Source organism: Euprymna scolopes, chromosome 37 (genome assembly GCF_053919585.1).
Source record: "Euprymna scolopes isolate OS-2025 chromosome 37, ASM5391958v1, whole genome shotgun sequence".
In the NCBI taxonomy this organism is placed as follows: domain Eukaryota; kingdom Metazoa; phylum Mollusca; class Cephalopoda; order Sepiida; family Sepiolidae; genus Euprymna; species Euprymna scolopes.
The window spans coordinates 545,413-569,648 of NC_136518.1; the positions used below are offsets into that span (position 1 = coordinate 545,413).

The 24,236-nt window shown below is 36.1% G+C and overlaps 1 protein-coding gene across 2 annotated transcripts in view; it reads right to left on the reverse strand.

Moving 5' to 3' along the window:
* Positions 1-24,236, reverse strand: part of LOC145261024 (uncharacterized) — a 49,065-nt gene that overhangs the window by 20,193 nt on the left and 4,636 nt on the right. Inside the window, exon 2 of one of the 2 annotated variants that reach the window (XM_080119154.1) lies at positions 18,730-18,875. The exons of the other annotated variant lie outside the window; for it this stretch is intronic. Coding sequence (XP_079975280.1) covers positions 18,730-18,754 — 25 coding nt within the window. The 5' untranslated portion in view covers positions 18,755-18,875. The remainder of the gene's footprint in view (positions 1-18,729; positions 18,876-24,236) is intronic. 2 annotated transcript variants of the gene reach the window in all.

Below are 24,236 nucleotides of genomic sequence, written 5' to 3' on the forward strand. Positions count from 1 at the left end.
ACATAGATGGTCGTGTCATCAGCATAGATGTCAACGAATGATTTAAGTATGTGCTTTGGGAAATCATCGATGTAGATCAGGAAGAGAGTTGGGCCCAGGATGGACCCCTGAGGGACTCCAGCATTAATACTGTGGGCCTCTGCTTTCTGCCCATCAACCACTACTCTTATGAACCTATCAGAGAGAAATGATTTAATGATTGAGAAAACATTTCCAGTAATACAGTAATACAGTAATACCCTACAACACTAAGGGTAACGGCCAATATGAAAGATATAACGGCATTATTTAGAAGACTGTTCAATTGGCTGCATCAAATAACGGATGTTCAATTGATAATTGAGAAAATCTTCCTATTGCATGATACGCCGTACAATTCCTATTGTGTACCGCCATGACATGAAAGGTTTTTACCTTTTCAGCGACGTAGTTCGGTGAGAGTATCGGTTCCATCTTGGCTCTCTCGATCCAGTACTGTGTTTCTGAGACGACATGCACGTTACACCAAGAACGATCAGTTGGTGGACGAGGTAGAGCTCATAGAGGTGAACCCCCAGTACGCTCTAATACAACATACAGACAGTAGAGTCTAATGTGTCTCTCAGAGATCTAGCACCTGCTGGAGACGTACCAGGGCCGCAGACAACTCCTGAGGACAGACCAATTCCCCCTGACACTGAATCCCCTCCGGAAGATCAAGACATTGCTCCTGACACGTCGTCTAATGAAACTGTCTCCGTTGGGGCTCCATCAGACACTTTGGATTGGCCAACATCTGAATCCCTGAGAGATGAAGGACTAGAACCGAAAAAATGTCTTCATCCAGAGACTTACTCTGACATGGAACGGCATTCTTCTCTGAGAAGGAAACATTCCAGAACGAGGTATTTGCGAGTCCACAGACAAGCTCGCACTGAAGAGCCTTCCTATTTGAGTACTCTGATCCCGAATCATGGACTACTGAGGTGGCATAGGGAGCCTGGGCATTTTAGGGACTTTCTTCTCTATGAGTGATAAATTTGGTGAGGGAGAATGTTGTAAACATGATTATCTCCTCTTTGATATAAAAGCTGTGCATTTCCCCTTGTTGAGTAGACAAGTAGCTGAATTATTAATTGGATAAAAAGATTACTAGGCGGAATCTCTCATCCTGTTTTCATTACAGTTAACTTATTTTACTCTTACTACAAACAAGGCATACTATTTGAAACCATACCTACAGGTGGACTATGTAGAAGTCAAGCAGTGAGATGTCTGTTCACATTACATTTAAATTTCTTCATATTAGTACAGTCAGGAAAGCAGGAGCCAGAGAGGGAATTCCAACGTATTGCAGTAATAGAGAAGAAACTAATTGGGTAGAAAGCTTTCTGGCATCCAAGATATCAAGAGTGAAGCGGTGGAATTTTAGTGTATGTAGAGTTAGTCGCGGTTATTAAAGTTGAGGTAGAACGAGAGCTGCGAGTTTGTTAGAGCACATTCCATTAACGTACTTGTAAAACAGGCACGTAGATAACCCGCTCAATTATCGCACTATCAGTCTGCTTCCTCTCTTCGCTACAATCTTCGAACTGTTAATCAATCTGACGCTAGTCCATTATCTTGTAAATGCTAAACATGTTTCTGGCCATCAGTAGGGATTTAGGCAAGCCCGTTCTACTTAAGATTTTATGAAGTTATTAGTTAAGACATATTAATAAGCACATGTATTCATTTTGAGTAAATATAGTAACACTAATAAATATATTATCCCTCTAGTTAAATATGTTTTGCTAGTCTGGAAGGATTATATAATTGTGAAATAATTACATAACACACAGTTAAAGCAGAATCAAATGTTTCTGACTATTAAATTAATTTCCAATGCTTTTGATAATGTTTATCTATTCATTTATTTATCAGATTGACAAGAAAGTTCTCGCGGTTTTTAATTTTGAAATTCAGATGCTCATATCTCGGCTCAACCAAAAATTTATTGATCGAAACATGCACCATCAGAATTTTTCTGTTGACTAATACTGGGTATTGTTGTCGAAGTTTCTGATGCATTTCATCCATTTGTTGACAGTACTTCACCGCCAAAATGTTTTCACCTGCATTAAAAAACTGTAACGCATAAGACTGGTCGCAGGTCACCAAACAGTCAGTATGACCTTTTAGTGCAACCCTGTCTTTGAGAAGTGTCGTGGAGCTTCATTGGCGTCTAACAACTGAGCTGAGTATCGCCGGTTGTGATAAAAACCCACTTTTTATTGCAAGTCATGACCCGGTCGAGAAACGGATTGTTCATGTTGCGGAAATGAAGGAAAGATTTCTTTTTTTGGAGGGAGGGTTGTCGTTAAATTTGTGAGACACCCATTTATCAAGTTTTTTTTGTCTTTTCAATCATTCTCAAGTGGTTGGAAATCGTCGTATACATTAGTCTAATTCAGAAGCAATTTCTCAAACAGCTTTGCGTGGATTGGCTTCATCTAAGACTTTTAATTGATCATTGTCAACATCCGATGGCCGACCATTACGCTCATCATCTTCAAGACTAATTATGCTGTACGTTCAATAGTGGTTCCTGTGCCAAACAATTTGTTTATATCACGAGCTATTTCAGCAGCTTCTCAGCCTAGCTTGAATTGAAATAAGTAAATTATGCAAATTTGCTAATTTTTTCCCATTATGTATTCAACGTTCTGAAAAGAAAACATAATTGTAATTTAAACGATTAGATAGAACTAAAACGTTCTTTAAAATGATATATAAAGTAAAGGTATTATAACGAAAACATTTGACAATTCATCATTTTAAATTAAAATAGAAAATTCCGCAAGAACTTTCTTCTCAACCTAAAAGTATCATTCATTAAAATCAAGTTTTAAACATGATATAAATCATAAATCTATGGCATCACGCAAAAGTTATGATTATTTTGTTAAGATGATGTTTTAAGAAATCCAAATATGTCAGGTGATACAATATCAGACTGAAGTTCTCAAGGTTTCGGTTTCAATTTCCAGTCATGACCTCCGTCTTAATTGTTAGGAATTTAGTATTTATTCATCCATTACTTCAATCCGAAGTGAAATCGGAGGACCACTGAGCAGACAGCAACACGTGGAAACCAAACAAAGGCGTAAACATCAGGAGGCAAAGTTTTGGCCCTCATATTTTGTTATGCGCAATGCATTTTTTTCATCGATTATCTTAAATGAAGAACCATCAACAGAAAATATTTTATAGCATTATTGGTGTGTTTCACAGTACGGTTTAGGAAGCGTAGAAAGTGGATTTTAGTCTTGCAACTTTCCTCGTTACTTTTATTTTATCCCTTAGTCCTCAGAATCCATGGTTGATGTTTCTGATGAAGTGGGAAGAATTGGTGTTTTCTGGGTCGGAATCTAACCATCTAATACTTATCGTTAGTTAGTGGTTCACCTTGAAATGATATGGTTTTAGCCTCTTACATCAAGTGGTTTCATGACTTGTTTGGTCGATTTCCATTAAAAAAGGAAATCGCTAAAATTGCAAAAATGAAGAAGAAAAGGGCTATTTTATCAAGACAATACACCATGTCACAAATTGATTGCAACGATGACAAAATTACATGAATCGCACTTTGGTGATCTGACGAGAACCGGCATGTAAGCATGATTATGAAGGAAGCTATGTTGATGAATAAAGTCAAATTGTGCCTAAAAGTTATTATTGTTTTATTTGTTAGTTTCGGGATTTTTTGAGTGAAGTACTAAGAATCTATGGTAGTTGTTGTGTCGTGGAACAACAGTGAAAATAAGAACAATCAAGTCGAGGTTCGGTTAAGGAACAAGTGGATTAACAATAATGTACAAAGATAGGAAAGCGTGTATATCTGCTGGGCACTCTGCTAGCAGTTGAAGTGCAGTCAAATCTCTCTCACCGGTGTTGGAATTACTAGCACTATTTATAGTGCTAATCGGTTTAAATTTCTCTATTCAAGGAAGGCCGGTATAACACCCACCTTTGAAAATATTCCGTCTGGGAGTAATAACGTTTTTGTTTTGGGTTCACCCTAATCAATTCTGTTGATTTCCGTTTTCTGTTTGATCTTCTGTTCTCCGGAGCTGTCTCTGGCATGGGCACCTGAAAAGTATCAAACACTGTGTCCATGATGTCCTCCTCGAGCGATCTGGTCACCGCACTGTTTGAGTATCTTTTCTGAATTTGGTTAGTGTGACGTTTGTGTACGAAGTCTGATCCGTTAATAATGTAGACCATGTTGCCTATTTGTTTCTCAACATAACCAGACTCCCAGAAAGTCTTATTATTTTTGTGAATCTTGTAGAAGACTCTTTCGCCAACTTTATACAGCATTTTTGTTATCGTTTTTTTTGGGTTTGGCCTATCCTGGTTTAGTAACAACTTGTGAAAAATAGATCTAACCTTGCGTCTGAACATAACCTCAGCATGTCTTCGACATTTCGATGTTTGCATTCGAAGTGACTCTGTAGACTTGTAAAAACTGTTGGATTGACTTATTCGTCAGCGACCCACTAGCTTTTTTCAGAGCTCTTTTGAATGTGTCAACGAATTTCTTTGCTTGTTCATTACTTCTTGAGTGGTATGGCGGAATGGTTAAAATCTTGCAAAAATGTTTAAATTCGGTAGACGTAGATTGCGTTCCATTGTCTGTAACAATGCAGTCTACTACTCCAAACCTAGCGAATAGTTCATACAGGAAGTTGATAGTTACCTCGGATGTGGGATTCTTACATTTTAATACTTCCGGCCATTTAGATAAGCTGTCTACAACAATGAGATAGTAAAACTAATCTAGCGGTCCTGCAAAATCTAATGAATCCTAGACCAAAGTCGGTCCGGTTTTGCCCACGATCCGAATTGAGTCGGAGGAGCTTTCATAGCTAATGCGCATCCTCTACACTCCCTGATTTTTCCTTCTATATCCTTATCCATGTTTGGCCAATAAACGAAAGAGCGCATAAGGCTTTTCATTCTTGATATACCTAAATGTCCTACATGGAATTCCTTGAGCATTCTTTTCTGTAATGTCGCAGGAATTACGACCATGTCGCTATATAACAGGACGTTATCGCAAATTGAATAAATTTCTTTATCCGTGCGTATAATAAATTCGTCCACCGCTGCCTTACTCTTAATCTCATCAAGCGTTACTGGAAGTTCTCTCTCATCACATAACGTATTTTTTACTTCAACTTCCGCTTGAATGGATACTATTACCATATCCTCCAATGGTTCTGTCTGCTTAGGTATTAACCTCCAGAATTTTTCTTTGTTCCTCTTGTGTTTTCATCAATATTTCCTCAAAGCGTTTCTGTTGTTGAAGCATTTTTTTCTTCAAATGCTTGTTTAAATCTCTCTTCTCTTTCTACTTGTTGTTGAATTTGCTGCTTTTGCAACGCGAGATTTTGCTCTGCCTGGAATTGAAACAATTCCAACAGTGAATCTTTGAATTTTGCATCCATCATACGAATTCAGTTTACAATTTACGCTTGTATTAAAGAAATATCCCTTAGTAAAAAAAAAGAAAGAAAAGTCAACCAAGTTTTCTTTCCCAATACTTTTGTTTAAAGAACAATTTAGCAATCCTTTTGTAACTTAATTTGTTGAACGCTATATTTCTAGTCTTACTAGAAACAATCCAGCGAAATAACATTTGTTTAACATTTTTTTTTTATTTACACGCGTTTTTACGTAGCAAAAATAAAATCCGTCGCTTTAAATATCCGACGAATTCGTATGGGAAACTTTTTTTTTACCCTCTTTGCATCTTGCAAAAAATTACTTGATTCTTTATGTTTGCTAACACAAATGACGTACACAAATAATTATTTTTCACGGTCTGTCTCTTTTTCTCTTGAAAAAGTCAAGTGTGTGTGTTTTTTTTTTTTTTTTCAAATCCCAGATGTTATCGAAATAACGATAAGCTTACACGGTATTTGCTAGTTGGTTTTGGACATTTAACTTTGCACAAGAAAATTCTTAGCATACGAAAAATGGCTTCTGGTGAAGAAAAAAATGAACCCTTTTCTCTTTCTAAAACACTTGGTAAGCGTGTTCAATTATTAAATAATTGACACCATTCGCGCTTTCCGCTGTGGATTTTGGTACCAAGTTTTTTTTTCCATCGTCAAATAACTATTGCAGTAATTAATTCGCTGTTAATCCTTGCGTATCCAAATATCTGTTGACATGACGAAGGTGTTCTGCCGTAAAGATTTTAAGAATCTTTATTCCAATCACTTTTGGTGATTCTCTGCAGTGACGGTCGTTTCGATTCCTTGTCGCCAATCTGTTGTGTCGTGGAACAACAGTGAAAATAAGAACAATCAAGTCGAGGTTCGATTAAGGAACAAGTGGATTAACAATAATGTACAAAGATAGGAAAGCGTGCATATCTGCTGGGCAATCGGCTAGCAGTTGAAGTGCAGTCGCATCTCTCTCACCGGTGTTGGAATTACTAGCGCTATTTATAGTGGTAATCGGTGTAAATTACTCTGTTCAAGGAAGGCCGGTATAACAGTAGTCATAAAGCATTGCCACACGTAACCTCCGATATAAAATATTTGTGATTAAATCAAGATTGTGTAGTAAAATAAAGCTGGGGTCATTTGGGGTCGATTACACACGATTAAAAATTCTTGATAAAAAGCGATAGAGAGGAAATAGAGAGAGGTAGATATAGAAGGTGGAACGATAAAATTGTCGCCCTAGAAAAGACATTCCATTTCCGTTTGATGAAAACCGGTTTTCTCTTTTTTTTTTTGCAGAACATCTACTAGTTGGCCGGTTGTGTTCAAATCCCAAGAGTGATACGAGCCTTCTATCATGTCTGGAAGTGACACCATGTGCAACAAGCAAGATCGGAGATGCGTCGCTGTACAACTCATGTTCTCTACCGATCCAAGTTATGACAACAGCGACGTCCCAAGAGTGATGAAAATAAGGTTTTCATCCACACTTATGGTCATTAGTGTGGTTTCAAGTGAAGGCCACATCATGCCACCTCACATCTTTGAAGCCTGCTTGAAAGTTAACGCCAAAGTGTATCTGGATGTGGTAAAGAGTGTGGTTATTCCTTGGTGCAGTCAGGTGGCAGATGGCAGATCGTGGGTGTGGCAGCAGGATTCGGCACTGGCCCCCAAGTCCAAAGAGTCCCAGGCTTGGCTTCAGAAGGAGTGTTACGACTTTGTACCCTACTTTTACTAATCCCCCACTCCTCCCCCGATCTGAACCCGTTGGACTCCTTCATTTGGTCATATGTAGAGAACATCACCAACATGACCTCTCACAACACCTAAGTCAGCTTGATTGCCAACATCCACCGAGTATTCACTGAGCTCCTGTCGGCGCTTGTGGAAAAGGAATACTCACTGTTCCGGACCACTATCAAGGCGGTGATTGAAGCTGAAGGCGGCTACATAAAATAGATGTCAGCTCTGCTACATAATCAAGTTACTTGATATGTTTTTTTATTAATTTTTTTTTAAAATAAAGCTGTAATGTTGTTTTCTCTTGTGCGACAACTTTATCGTTCTACTCTGTAGATAGATAGATATAAAGAGAGAAAGAGAGAGAGAGAGAGAGAGAGAGAGAGATAAAGAGAAAGTGCTATTTCACCAAGACAAGTCATCATGTCACAAGTCGATCGCAATGATGACAGAACTTCATGAATTTTAAATATTTATTTAAGAAGAAAAATCACAAATTTTACAGAATTTTTGGGTTAAAATTATATAAAACAGGCAACTAATTCTTTTTAAATGTGGCATGAGACCAGAAAGGGTGTGTGTGGGGGGGGGGAAGATGGGTGTCGGGGGTCGTCCACTTGTCTATTCCCTATTACTAGTTGCAATCACCACAATACCGCATCACTCTAGGAGTTGGATCTACTTAAAGCCCCAGATGACAATATGTACAAATTTTTTTTTTTTTTTTTAACAAAAAAATTATATACAATGGCTTTTTTTTTTTTTTTTTTTTTTCATGAATTTTACTTCAAATTGCTTTCGCACTCGACCTACTCTCTAGATCTGTCCACAGCGACTGTTGGCGGGTTATCTTCCTCAAACGAATGCTCCAATGAAAATAATTTGACTCCAGTTGAAGAATTGATACAAACAATTGAAGCATATTTTAAGGCCAAAAATTAATCGTTTTAAAAATCGACATCGATTTGTTAGAGAAGCGTTGGAGTCAGTGTTCTTTATACTCTTTTTCACCTGCATATACATAGGCGTATTGCCGTTTGGGACATAAAGGGATACTATTCTGGATAGTTTCTAATGGGACTGTGGGGAGTTCAGGAGTGAGATGTATGTTCACATTACATTTAAACTTCTGTAAGTTAGTAAAGCCAGGGAAGCAGGAAATAGGGAGGGAATTCCAAAATCTAAAAGTCCAAGGGAAGAAACTATTAGTATAAGGCTTTCATGAATCTAAGGATCTTTACAGTGAGGAGGTAGGGTATTGCTGCTTGTTGGATTAGTTTCGAGTATGTCCATCGAGGGAGCACAAGTGCTATGAGTTCATGAAAGCACATTTTATTAAAGTATTCGTAAAACAGACACAGGGATGCAACATTGCAGTGATGGAACAGAGGTTGGGCCTTGACAGATAGTGCGGGACCTATTAGATTTAGAAGCATTTTTAGGGCTCTGCCTAAGAGTGAAAGACTAATTGCAGACACGTGGTAACAATACTCCATGCATGGACGAACGGTGGCTTTCAAAAGATATAGGAAACTGTCAGGTGTGAGCAATTTTCTAGCAAAGTAAAGGGATCTCACCTTTTTCTGCAGCAGCCTTGATAATATCCTCAATGTATCTGGTCCAATTTATGTTGCTTATGAATTTTAAGGAGTTTGAAGGGCAAACTCTTAGATAGGGTGTTATTTGTAATGTCAATCGTTGGTTGAGGTTTTTTGTAGTTGCTCAAGTAAATAAGCTTAGTCTTAGTAGCATTAAATGTTGGCATTCATTTTCTGCCCGATTCCACTACGAACTGACGGTCATTTTTAGGGTTTCTGTAATTGCTTTGGATATATATACATTTATTTTTCCCTCAAGTCTATTATAGAGTGTGGTGCCATAAGCAAATATGCCCATCTCAGACACGATTTTAGCAGGGAGTCCGTTTATGAATACCAGTAATAATAAAGATGCAAGGATCGAACTTTGAGGCACACTTGCATGAATAGACTGTTCTTTACATGTACAGCCATCGCAGAAAACCTGGACTTTTCTCTTATCTATGAAATATCAATGTATTATTTGAGAAGGAGTCTATATTGGTGAATAAAGTTGAATTTGCCCAAAATTGTTTTACTTAGACCAAAAGCTTATTGAATTGTGTGTTTATTCATTAGATTCGTCCGATATTCGTTCAGTCGGTCTGTCACATTTCAGTTTGAAGTGGAATTTCTCTGGTCTATCATGCTGAAGTTAAAAAGGTTAAAAGGGGCATTTTTCTATCGCTAAATGTGTAGATTAAATGGACGCATCTTCGGGATTCCCGTGTTTTATTTTATGTCCCTACTGTCTAGGGTAAGTTAGACACAAGTTCAGGTGTGGTTTTCAAAACTCAGCACACTAAGATTAGTGCACTCTGGCCTAAAAATGCCTGAGCGGGCCCGTCCACATTCATCGATAGGACCGCTCCAGACGACTAGCAATAAACTAACTCCTTGCAAATAGAAGGTAAAGCCTGGAAAGGTGGGAAGGGGGGATATCTAAGCCTAACAGAGCAGAACTAGAATGCCCTCCCGTCTGACTGATTGTCGAGGACGTATTCCCAATTGGTACTAACACATCTACAGAGTGTTTTATTGTTGGTCTATTTTAAGCTGTTCTTTGTTGCAATTCTGTGTTTTGTTTCTAATTACTCATACATGTCTAACATTTTGGGAGTGCGCTGAGGTGGTTGATGCTGAGTCATGGGATACAACTTATCGCTACTTACCCTATTAAATGTAATGTTTGTTTCCGTGCAGTTTCTAAATGGTTAAACAACTTTCACAAGGAAAGTACTCTTTTGTCAAATATGGCGTAGATACTTAGAACAGGCGTACGAAACAAATCGTGCCTTGACTCGTATGAATGATTATTTTATCATTGCCCTGCATTACCCGGTAGTTTTTATCTTATCTGTAAATACTTCATTTATTTATCTATTTACAAATTTATTTTCGTTAATCAATTTAAGGAAACGAGTGTAAATTGTTGGACACATATACGGGGGTTGGACAAAATAATGGAAACGCCTTGTGAATTTGGCATCAATTTTAAAACGCCTATAAAAATTGAAACAATTACTAAAACGTTGGTATCATATTTTTTTTTTTATTTTATGATTATGTTTTTCCTACATCAATTAATTATGTTTGAATAAAATAAAATACGCATCAAGTGCGCTTGAAACAAAATCACAACGTAATATTAGGAAAATGAACAAATATTCTTTCTTCAAATTTACAACTTGGCAAGGAAGAAGAAAGGAAAAAAATGAAACAATACAACACGCTGAAAATGGTGTCTACATCTGAAATATATTTATGATAAATTCAAATAAGTAAAATATTTGGGGGGTTTTCCCAATATTACGTTGTGATTTGGTTTCAAGCGCACTTGATGCGTATTTTATTTTATTCAAATTAAAACAACGTTTCTATTGAACTCTCATTCTTGACGTTATTCTCGCGTTACCTACGCACAGTTCAAACATTTCAAAATACAACCGCCAGATACAACGCGCGGCTCTATACAGACTTCTTTCTCCAAATTTACAACATGGTATAGAAGAAGAAAAGGGGGGGGGATGAAACAAAACAACACACTGAAGATGAGGTTTAACTCCGAAATGTATTTATGCTATAAATTTCAAACAAGTAAAATATTTGTTTATTTTCCTAATATTACGTTTTGATTTGGCTTTCAAGCGCACTTGATGCGCATTTTATTTTATTCACATTAAATCAATGTTTCTATATGAACTCACATCCTTGACATTAATTACGTTTATTTATTTATTTATTTATTTTTGTTGTTGTTTCAGATGTTGAATATTCATAAAAACAATTTGAAATAATAGATCTATCTGATTTCGAAAGAGAGTAGATTGTTGGTGTTCGTGTGGCGCGTGCTACTTTAACAGAAGTGACTGAAATCGTGACCGCATCGAAGAAGAATGGTCTCGAATGTGATGAAAACTTATGAAAAAAAAATGGGAAAACATTCTCTTCTAAATAAAATTCTAAAAGAAACTCGTAGCTGTTTGAAACAGATCGTAGAACCTTTTAAGATCATGAAAAAAGAGCACAAAACTCCGACAGACAAAATTACAGCAGAACTTAACAATCATTTCAGCCTGTTTCAATAAAAATTGTTCTCCGACTGCTTCACATTGGGTGAATTTCTTGGAAAAGCGAAAGAAACAGAATTAGAAGGAGAAAGAATTAAAAACAATTTACATTTATGTTATATCCGGTTTCAGCGGTATATAATAATATGACTAAATACGCCGAGTGGGATGCGTAACAAAAGAGGGTTTATTGGTATTTCGTAATAATACAAATACAAAATGGCTACTTCCTTTTGAAGTTAGATAAATGTCAATGAAGGTAAAGAAAAGGAACTTAGCGTGTGAGGGCTAAGCGCTCGTCCATGGGAAGCTTGATTAACTGGAGTACACTTGTAGAGTGCCCGACGCGAGACTGAAAAACAAGAGAAGACGCCCCCATCTAAAAATGGTAGCTCTTTTATATCCTGTTTCGTATCCGGTTCGATACGTAATTATGTCCCTTATAACACCTCTCCCTGAAGCTGAAATCTTCCAGATTTTAGCTTTAATACCGCTTCCGTTTAGGATCAGGGCTTAAATGCCTGACGACTTTCCTTTTACGTGTGCTTTTCCTTTTGGTCAGAGTTTCCTTTGGTAAAGAATTCTGTCCAGTCCGTATGGTAGGCTCCGGGGATACATTCATCGGTCCGTGTATACACACCCGTTTTGGAATGTCAAATGTGTCACACAACGTTTCTATTGGGATTTCCTCTGTATTTTCCGAAATTCTGGAACAGATTTGATTAATATGTCTTTTACAGACAAAACTTGGGCCTTTGATAGTATAGACCATGTACTCAATTCTTATTTTAATGATACCATCCACCCAATGATTTTCCCCATTTTGAAAATTTTAAAAATAAACTTTATCTCCTGAGGAATAGCACTTTACATTAAAGTTTTCTTTTCTTGCAACTTTCTTTTTATCCAGTAGGAGTCTATCGAAAATGGATCTAATTTTTCTGGCGAACATAAGTTCTGCAGGGGATGAATTTACATCATTGTTTGGATTTGGGGTTACTCTGTAGATCGCTAGAAATGTTTGTATTGTTCGCTCATCTGTGTCAATGTTCATGTTTTTCTTTAATGCCCGCTTAAACGTGTCCACAAATTTCTCTGTCAACCCATTCGACCAAGGATGGTAAATAGGTGTCGTGATGTGTTGTATATCCAGTGAGTTGCAGAATTCTTTAAATTCGTAACCTGTGAATGTTGTACCATTGTCACTGACTATGGTAAACCGGCTGAAAATTTCCTCAAGTGCACTTATAGTGTTCCTTGATGTTGGATATCTGATCTTAAATATCTCCGGCCATTTGGAGAAAGAGTCCACTACAATTAAGTAAAAAAAAAAACAGTTAAGGGTCCGGCATAATCAATACGCAGACGTGACCAAGGCAAGTCCGTCTTCGGCCACTGGGTCGTTTTTACCGGGGGATCTCGGGCTACTAACTGACATCCTTTGCATGCTTTGACACAGTTTTCCACCTCTTTACCAGGCCAATACACGTAACCTCTAATTAGAGATTTCATCCTTGAAATGACAGAATGACCTGTGCGAAATTCCTTTAGCATTTTTCTTCGTAATACCTGTGGAATTACGATTCTATCAGCATACATGAGTACGTCTTCGCAAATGGAAAAAGGTGTAATTTGTCCTTTTTATTTCTTTCCGCCCGTGCTACTTGATTTTTCATCTTCTTTATGAAAACGTCTTTTGCAGTTTCTTTTTATATCTCTTCTAGAGTTACCGGAAGTTCACGGATCATATTGCACATTGGATTTGTACATTCGCTTTCATCTTTAAGAGCTGCAATTGGCGTCTCTTTGAAACTTTCATTTCTTTTTGGAATCAACCTTGACAGTGCATCCGCGTGTCCTAGCTTTTTTTATGACACATGCTCCATCTTAAACTGATAGTTTAAGAGAGTTACAGCCCATCTCAGTAGTCAATTTGCGGTATGCGTAGGGATGCCTTTCTTCGATCCAAATATCGTGATTAACGGTTTAGGATCCGCCTGTAATATGAAGTTTCGTCCATGGAAAAAACGGTTAAACTTTTTGACTCCAAATATTATCGAGAGAGCCTTCTTTTCGATCTGGCTGTAGTTTTTCTCAGCTGCAATCAAAGTTCTTGATGCGTGAATGATTGCTTTTGTTGTTCCATCCTCATACTTGTGGAGTAATGCAGCACCAACTCCGCAAATCCAAAGTCCGTTGCTAGTACTATTTCCTTTTCTGGATCGAAATGCGCTAATGCCAGATCTGACAGTAGACATTTCTTAATTTTCTGGAAAGCAAATTAATATTCCTTTGTCCAATTCCATCTACTGCTTTTTTTTGATAGCTCGTTAAGAGGAGTTCTCAAATCATGTACATTAGGGATGTATATCGCATAATATTGTACCAATCCCAAAAATGATTGTAGTTTTGGTACTGAGTCTGGGGCAGGCATCTTTTCGATTGCTTCGGTCCGTTGTGGATCTGGCCTTCGTCCATCTTCGTCAATTATTTGACCCAGGTATTTAATACTTTCCATGAAGAAATCGCATTTCTCCGGACTTAATCTGAAACCAAACACCTCTATTCTCTTAAGTATTTCTCTGGCGTGCTTCTTGTGCTCTTGCAAATTACTGCTCTTTATCAAAACATCGTCAAGGTGTGCCATTGCAAATTCCAACCCTGCAAGCATCGTATCCATTATCTGTTGGAAGAGAGCAGGGGCGACCTTTAAGCCGAAAGGAATCCTCTTTAACTTGAAGATACTCGTATGCGTGTTAATGCACAGGTACTTTGAGCATTCATCATTGACCTTGATTTGCAAGTACGCGTCCGAGAGGTCTATCTTGGAAAAAAATTTCCTCCGTTTAGTTTTGAGAATAGATCTTCTGCCGACGGAAGGAGATAATTGTGGTCCTTTATACAATCATTCAGGCCCGTTGAGAAATCAGCACAGACTCTGATTTTGTTATTCCTTTTCTTTACATATACAGTCGGGTTGGCCCAATCCGTATGGTCAACTTTTTCAATGACATCTAACTGTTGAATTCTCTCCAACTCCTTCTCGATTGCGTCCATCGATGAAAAAGGTACATTTCTTTTAGGTTTGAAAACCGGGGAGGCATCTTTCTTCATTTCAAATTTGGCTTCTATTTTCACACAGTGTCCAAGTCCTTCGGCAAAAACTCTTGGGAATTTAGCTTTTACATCGTCCAGGAAGCCTTCCACTTGGTTCGATTTCTCTGTGTTCAACTTATTACAAAAAGAATTAACTGGTCGATCCCATAAGTTAAACAGGACAAACCAATCCACTCCAAATAGACTTGTGTTCCTTCCTGGTACCACGTACACGTTGGATTTGCGTGTCTGACCACCAAATGTCACGTTGCACCTCAGTTCTCCTTTGAATTCCAACTTTTTGCCGCACACGTTCTTCGCTATCTTGATGGTTTCCATTAGTTCAAGTTGACCGATCCTTCTCCAGATATCTTCATCTATGATGCTGATATCCGCACCACTATATAGGAGTAATGTTACAGGATGCCCATTTATGTGAACATCGACATACTTATGCCATTCGCAACTTTTCTTTCCTTGTACGAAGCGCATTCACGTTGTCGGTCCTTCGCTTTTCTTCTGGTCATAGTACTTTCCCTTGTGGCCTCTGAATCCACATTCATAACATATCCTATTCTTGAATCAGCAGGTCTTTTTGGTGTGTCTCGTACTTCCGCAGCATTCACAATTTTGGTCCTTGTGCATTCTGGGGGGTCTTTTGTTCTTGCGTCTTGTACATTCTAGATGTCCTTTGTCTTTTTACATGTACCTTGTAAACGCTTTTTTCTTCAATGCGGGTGTTGTCTCTCTTGATATTAATGAGACGTTGACATTCCTCGGTAACCTTTTGTAAAGTTATATTTGGATCTGATTCCATAATTGTCAGGATCCGGGATCTGATATCTTTGTCCCTTGGTGCTGTGAGTCCCTGCACAAAGATCAAGCATTTGAATAAATCTGCAGAAATTTCATTTAATTTAAATGATTCACATAAGCAATTTACAGTACAAGCATATTCTAGATAATCTTCAGATTCCGATTTCTGTAAATTTAAACATTTATATCTAGAGTGTAAAAGGCTATCTCTTTTATCAAATATTCTAGATAAAATATTTGTCTCTTCAAAAGTCACTTCCTCTGTTTTTTGGGGCAAAATTAAATTAGCATACTTTGTGTTTTCATTAGTACCCAGTTTTTGAAGTAACAGCGTAACTTTTTCTTCGTCGGTCCAGTCCGAACACCTCTTTGTAAAAACTGTTTCATACCTTCTATAGTATGCTGGAAATGTAACGCCAGTATCGGGAGAGTAGTGAAATTCCGACAAAGAGTTTGAAATACCCTCTGCAGAGAAATTCGTTTTTTTTTTCTCAGTTGTCGAGGTTTGAATTAATTTTTCCAAATTCTTTTGTTGAGTCGACATTTAACGCTGAAATATTTTTATTTGCTCTTGTGCCTCTAAAGTTTTTTGTGTCATTTCTTGCTGTTGTTGTAGCTGTTGTTGCTGTTATTGTCGTTGTTGCTGTTGCAGTAAGAATTGTTGTGTCATTTTTTTACTTCAAGTTTTGCCAGAATAAATGTTTCAACAAAGTTCATACAATTTAGCAACAGTAATTCTACAGATTTTGTAAAATAAACTGCTTCAACAACGTAATTTTACACAATAATACTTTTTCAAATTCACACAACAAATAGTTCTAATTAATTTACCCGAAACAATGATGAACAAACTGTTTTTCAACAAAAATACGAATGCACGTGAAAAAAAATTATAACAATAGTCTCTGTTTTGTTTAGAGAAAAAGAATCGTAAGAGTTCTTTCTTTTCTTTCGAAAAACTCGTAATCCTATGTGCCGGGTTCGAATTCACTTTGCGTTTCCCAAATATTTTTTTCGTCAAAAATATAAAGTTCACTTTACCTTCAATATCTTTCAAGTACAATTTTATTACCTTTCCGTGAGCTCATTGTCGCACGTGTTCAGTAACGAAATTCTTTTAAACTTTTGTCAAAAAATCATTGAATAGAACACAGTTCTTTTAATACGCTAAGTTATCTCTGTTAAGAGATAAAGAATCATCTTCGTTCGCCAACTGTTATATCCTGTTTCAACGGTATATAATAATATGACAAAATACGCCGAGTGGGATACGTAACAAAAGAAGGTTTATTGGTACTTCGTAATAATACAAATACAAAATGGCTACTTGCTTTTGAAGTTAGATAAATGTCAATGAAGGTAAAGAAAAGGAACTTAGCGTGTGAGAGATAAGCACTCGTCCATGGGAAGCTTGGTTAACCGGAGTTCACTTGAAGAGTGTCCGATGCGAGACTGCAAAACAAGACAAGACGTCCCCACCTTAAAATGGTAGCTCTTTTATATCCTGTTTCGTATCCGGTTCGATACGTAATTATGTCCCTTATAACAATATATTTCGCAATCTCGCGCGCGCGTGTGTGTTTGGTTTGTTCCTTGCTAATGGAGTCAGGAATTTAGGAAAACTCGTACCCGGAAAACTGATATCCGGAAAACTGATACCCGGAAACCTCGTACCCGAAAACCTCGTCCCTTTTTGCTAGCTAGTCCCTTATTGAATAAATATCGATTAAAAAGAACATTTTATGACCGTTCTTAAAGTAGATATTGTTTTTAAAGAGATTATACCCCCATAATATTTTAAAAAAATATTTTTACTTGTTCACTGTTGTTTTCAAAAAAATAAAATCGATTTTTTAAGTGTCCATTTTCTATCTTACTGGGTAAGTTGTTAGTAGTTTCACTTATTTTAAAGCATTTATTCTGTTAAAAAACGAGACTACAGACCGCATAATATTTTGGGGATTTTGCCTCAATTTTAAAACACTTATAAAAATTTTAAAAATTACCAAAATGTTTGTTTCATTTTATTTTTAATTTATGGTTATGATTTTCCTGAATCAATTAGTTAAATTTATTATTATTATTATTATTATTATTATTATTATTATTATTATTATTATTATTATTATTATTAGTAGTAGTAGTAGTAGTAGTAGTAGTAGTAGTAGTATTTTTTATTTTTTTTTTTTTTTATTTTTTTTTTTTTTACAGATCGCATATTTTTTGCATATTAGCAAGAAAATAAAAAACAACAGATCTATCAGATTTTCAAAGAGAGCAGATTGTTGTTTCCCGTGTAATGGAAGGGACTGAAATGTTGACCGTATCGAGAAGAATTGTCTTGAAGGTGATGACAACCTATGAAAAAGAAGGGAAAACAATATTTCCCTAAACAAAATTCACCGTCCAGGAGTCTTCATATGTTTTTTTCCCTCCAAATCCCTTTTTATTTACCGATTCAAGATACGGAATGCCCATTTGTGCGATCGCTTTTTAGCTATTAAAGAGATTTTAATCTATTTAAGTGACTTTTTTTCGAGAGGGAATACCATTACTCGCTAAAAAAAAAAATTGAATAGTATTGATAAAAAGATAAAATAAACAAGTATTTTATTTCTGTTAATTGTAGTATGAAAAAAAAAACCTGGAACTAACTTAAAGTAGTAATATTTAATTGCTTAAATGTTTGTTTACTATATGCATACGAATGACTTTATCTGCTTTAAATTGTAACGCATACACACACACATCCGTCATATTACTCTGTGTCATATGGTTGACATGATGCGTTTAACGTGTTGGCGAAGTGTCTGTGTGCTTTTCATCTCTTATTTTAGCCCTCACTACTGACCGTACTGCGAAAAGGAGTGCCGAGTGTGTAAGTCTCTCCCTGCAAGTACATAACCAGCATGCCCTATGTACTGCCTACAAGTGGTAACGAACGAAAACTAGGTACCTCGCAGACCCAGGCTGAAACACAAGAGACTCTTAGGAGGCTTGTTCCCCAGAAGTGCGGTATGCAGGCTCCCTCGCGCGTGGATACGCCCTAGTGCCCACAGACCTGCCTCCAGTTATGGGCTAACTAGCAAGAATAGATGTAACTCGTTAGTCATGGTCGACCATTTATCTAGGAGAAGGAAAACCACACACACACACACACACACACACACACACACACACACACACACACACACACACACACACACACACACACACACACATATATATATATATATAGAGAGAGAGAGAATTGATACGTAGTTTGCTTGAAGCATTGTGTGGGATAGGTATGTAGTAAAGATTTAGAAGGCTATCACAGTGCGAGGAATGAGATATAGTCCGTGTTGATAAGAGAAGACGAAAATAAGTGGCGATTTACAAATCAATAAGTACGTACATATATGTCTATATATACATATATTTATTCAATTGTATTAAGTATAAATGTCTTACTTGTTATGTCTGTGACAATATCCATTATATTTCGGGAAAAAATCCCCTTTTCAAATGGTGGACGTTACAGTTCCATTTCTTCCGTTCCATCTGGCATGCTTTAAATCGAACTCTAACATGACTGTGTACACAGGATAAACTTTACTCTAAGGCAGCGATACAAAATAATTTTACAATTAACAATAACAATAGAAAATAAATAAATAAAATAAGCATACATATATATAAATTATCCTATATATATATATATACATATATATATATATATATATATATATATATATATATATATATATATATATATAAACTAACATAGTATTTTTAAAAAAATCACATTTAAGTACACCTAGGTTTAAAATAGGTCACATAACTATATATTTACGCTTCCCGATAAAAAGAACACACAAAGGAAGGGTTGAACCTTAGGTCAACTGGGCCTTTGTCCTGTAAGTGCCTGCCCATTGGCGGATTAGGAAAGGAAACTAGGAAGCTGATTGGCTGACAAAAAACTCAATAGAATGTCCGTATATAAAAACGCGAAATAACCACAACTCTTCGCATAAGCCTAACGAATCCTAGCGTGGATGAAATGGGGAATATTCTGTGTAGCTTAATTGCCATATATATTTTTATAACTTACTATATATATATATATATATATATATATATATATATATATATATATATATATATATATATATAGAGAGAGAGAGAGAGAGAGAGAGAGAGAGAGAGAGAGAAAGAGAGAGATAAAGAAACAGAGTTGCATATTGTAGTAGTATAGAATGTGAACTGTGACCTTAGCATGTTGGGTTCGAATCCTGCTGTAGTTATTGCTTTACTCATTAATACAATTTATTACAATTAAGAAAAGGATAATGGCACATATTTCGCCAACAATTTATTAATATGTCTGGTGTTTGAAAATCGTTATCTTTTTACACTCTTTTGAGAGTTTCTTTTTGCTTGCAATCTCTTAGGGCTTAATTTGATTTCTATATGATTTTTTCCCCTTTTTTAATTTTTTATACATTACTTTTTTTTCTCTCTCCCGCCATATTCATGACAGTTTTTTTAAATCGCAATTTCCTCGATTTAGTTCTGTTGAGCGAGGAACGAAACACAGTTAGCTAACCTTTTTGTCAGTTTTTATTATTTTTTTTTAATCATTATGCTAATTGGTCGATATTTGGTCATAATGAAATTTTGTACCTCAAAAAGAATTTTCATATATATATATATATATATATGTGTGTGTGTGTGTGTGTGTGTGTGTGTGTGTGTGTGTGTGTGTGTGTTTTGAGAAAAAATAGAAAAACCGAATGAAATTATTAAAATAATCAACGTTTCGTCCTTATTTCAGAGGACATCTCCAGGATATTGAAGTAAAAATGCAAGAAAAGAAAAGTCATAGATCATACGAAAAAGAGAACAGTTTTTGAATCCTACCCATGTCGGGAAGGACAAACATATGAGTGCGTATGGGAAGGTTGGGTTGTTCAATGTCTATATATACACTTTTAAAAATACGTTAAATAAATATGTACACTTTTTTATTTCTGTAAACTTATTCATTTTCTTGAAATATTTAAGGAAAAACGGTTAGCCAGGATCTGTTTTGATATTTTGTTCTCTGATTATTATTTTCCCTATGCTAGGGGCTAAATGGTAGAAGCCTTTTCTTTGCGTAATAGTATTAGTATTTAATATTAGTGCTGATTCTAAAAGTCTTCTTTTAGCTCTATCTATCACGTATTTAATAATTTTCGCATGATCTAAATTAAATGAGTGATCGTGTTCTGCACAATGGCAAAAGAGTGCATTTAGGACGTTGCCATTCCTTATATCTCTTCTATGTCGTAAAGTCTTAATTTCAATTTTCGCTGTGTTTCACCTATGTACGCTTGTTGACAGTTGTTACATGGGATGAATGCCCCCGTAAATGAAGCTGCTTAATAACTTCAGTTGTTTACAAAGCTACAATTTCTACTAAGGAAAACCCTGACACCAAAAAGTATTGTATTGGCATGGCTGGCAATACATTCAAGGAAAGATATACAGGCCATAAATGCTCCTTTGAAAATCCTAACCATACGGACGGAACATCACTATCCAAATACTTAAATGAATTAATCGAACAGAGATTATTACCAATAGTTAATTGGTCTATCATTAAGAGAGCTAACACCTGTTCGTCTATAACTTCACCTTGCTATCTATGCCTTTTTGAGAAACTATTTATTATAACGTTCAGGGAGAGAGATAAGCTCCTAAACAAAAAACAAAAAAAAAACTTTATTAATTGCAAACACTATAAAAACACCTCCTTTCTAACCTCAATCTAATCTGAAGTCTTAAACACTACTTGAACCTCATACATAAGACATAGCCGAATATACCATCGGCATACCCTCAATTCTTATATTGCAGTGTACAGTCATACTCAAAATGGTCTTATTTTCTATATACCCCTTTTACTCCCCCCTTAATTCGCCCATATTAAGTATCTACCCCATTAATAACTACATGTTTTTTATTTTAGAGACTCTTCCATCTTTTACCATATTTATATTTTTTATATGTAAATTCTGTATTTTTTCTTACACATGTCTAAATGTCTGCTCCCCACCTATATTGTAAATGTACATATTACTATATCCATTCCCCCCGCAACCTCATCCTAGTACTTTAGTATGTTTCAATTCTTATATAACGAAATTTTAACTATGTATAATTTAGATGAAGAAAAGAGCCTGAGACCCAATGACGTTTTATATAATAAATGTGTATTATTTTGTATGCGTACTTTATGTTCGTACCTATTTGTATTTGCATCTGTATATTTTTACCTCTCATAATATTCTCTTACTATTCTGATAGGATTTCCAATTCCATGGTCTAAAGCATGCACCACCCAACTCCAATCTATTAAAAAATAAATAATATAAATAAATAAATAAATAAAAGATATTATAAACTTTAATTAATAACTAGTAAAATGAATACTTTACACAACACATAATAATATGATAGAATTTAACACCTTTTATAACTCATTATAATGCTGATACTAATAACTGCTTATTATTAATAATATGCACATATTTTCATGTTTACAATTACATTTTAATTCTCTTAATAATTTCTTAATAATTCCATAATAGTCTTTAATCGAAAATTTTATCTTAAATATAATTCATTTTAATTTTTAATATACTAATACTATTTAAATAAATATGTACTTATGCCTGTATAATAGTATCTCTGTACGTAGTTTTATTTCTGTAGATGCCCGTCTGTGTATATTTATTGTATAATACGTATATGTGTAGGTGTACATATAGATGTATTTGCTGATATATATATATAGAGATGTGTGTGTATATATATATATATATATATATATATATATATATGTATATATGTGCGTATGTGTATGTATATTTGTATTTGTATATGTCTATATATATGTGTGTGTGCATATATATGTATATATGTATATATATATATGTATATGTATATATATATGTATATATGTATGTGTCATGTCATATGCTACTGGTACCATGTAACCCAGTACTACCTGCCTCATGGTCGGGTCACCGGCGACTAAACTGGTTCCCCCATCAGACTTGTTTGGTGAGGAGGGTGGCTAGTCTCCCTGAAGGATTAAAAACAAGACCTTCCAAAGGGCGAATGAACTCTTTTTCTGGGTCAACGGCCAACTAGCACCGTGTATATTTGTGTGTGTGTGTGTGTGTGTGTGTGTGTGTGTGTGTGTGTGTATATGTGTATTGGGGTAGAGAGGGCTCCTGTAAGCCGTGGTGAATGCAACCTTTCTAGGAGAAGCAAATCTCTGATTTAAAAAACCATAAAGCGGAAGACCAGTACCCGCATTAAGCTGGTCTGCAGTTTAATTTGTTGCTGGCTATCTTGCTCTTGCTTGTTGCTGGATCTCAACATTTTGAACCGAGAGAGAGACTTAGCTGTCGTACAAAGCTAAGACTCTGTAACATCATATTTGTATAGATACTCCCTCAGACATTTATGCTCATGGATTTTAAAAGTTCTGAGGGAGTGGCACTCGTCTGACAAGACGTTGCAATCATCATATGTATGTGTATGTGTGTATATTTGTACGTATTTTTATATATGTATACCTAGATTATTTGTGTATCTATACATATAGTTGTGTATTCTTGCGTGTGCGTATTTTCTTATACGTATATATTTACGTGTGTATGCGTGTCGCTTTTTCACATGTACAGCATACACCTCCAAACACCCGGGCAACGTCGGACATCCATGCTAGTATATCTATAAAAGTGAAAGTATCGGTCTGTCTGTGGGTGTATCTGTGTGTGTACATTTCCCTACGCAATAACTCTATCAATTTTAAGTCTACAGACTCGAAATTTGATATACAAGGTACTGAGATTTGGGAAATTCGATGTGATCGGTTTCCGGCCATAAATTTGGCGATTAATGGGTCAAAGTTCAACGATTTGACCTTTGAGAACTCTACCAAACTCCTAATTTTGGGTCTAAACACTTGAAATTTTAAGTTATGGGTTCCTTGGACATGGATCTAACTTAATAACTTCATTTGAGCCCAAAACAATAAAATTTAAGGCGTCATAATAGAGGTCAAAATTGACCGCTTTTTTTTTTTTTTTTGCTCAACATACACCTCCAAATACCCGGGCAACGATCAGGATTCTGTTCTGGGGTTCGGGAAGTAGTGAGTCACTCGCTCGACAACAGCTCATTTTTGCCCTCTTCTTTTCCAATCAACCACACCTGGCCTCTCGCCACCATTGTCACACCGCACAATCTGAACGTCAGCAACACGAAATACTTTTCAAGACAAGATGTTCACAACTGTTTTCTTAATATGTGTTGCAGGGAATTTTTCCCAGTTTTTATATCCTCCTATCAAAAAAAAAAAAAAAAAAGAAAAAAGAAAAGAAAAGAAATAGCTTCTCCCATCATGCCCTGCCTTCTCACGATGCCCTTCGGGTATATAGATGAGCTTGCTATCCTTTCCTTCTTCTTTCCCAAAGAGCGATGCAGATACGCCTGGTACGTCGTATATTACTTTTTTTTTCTAACCATAACCTAGCCTTTAACGGTACCCCTTTTACCCCCTTTCGCATATACCCACCTGCTGCCATCAATGGACAGTGCAACATCCCATTTTAACTGTGACGACGTGCCTGTGTTCTCAAGCTCTTATACCGATGATACCTAAATTTTTGTGCCACAACGTCGATATACCTGCAGTCGCTGTTTGTTTTTACGTCTGAGTGGGCTGGGGCATGGTGTTCAACTCAGCAAAACAGTTGTGTTATTGTCCTCTAGATATCTCTCTCATGTTCCTATCCGTGGGATTTTGTTTCAAGACACATTTTTGCCATTCTCGAAATGTCATACCTATCTAACAGTAATAATATTGAGCAATCAGGTTCAACAACTATTTATCTTATATATCCAATAGGGTTAATAAG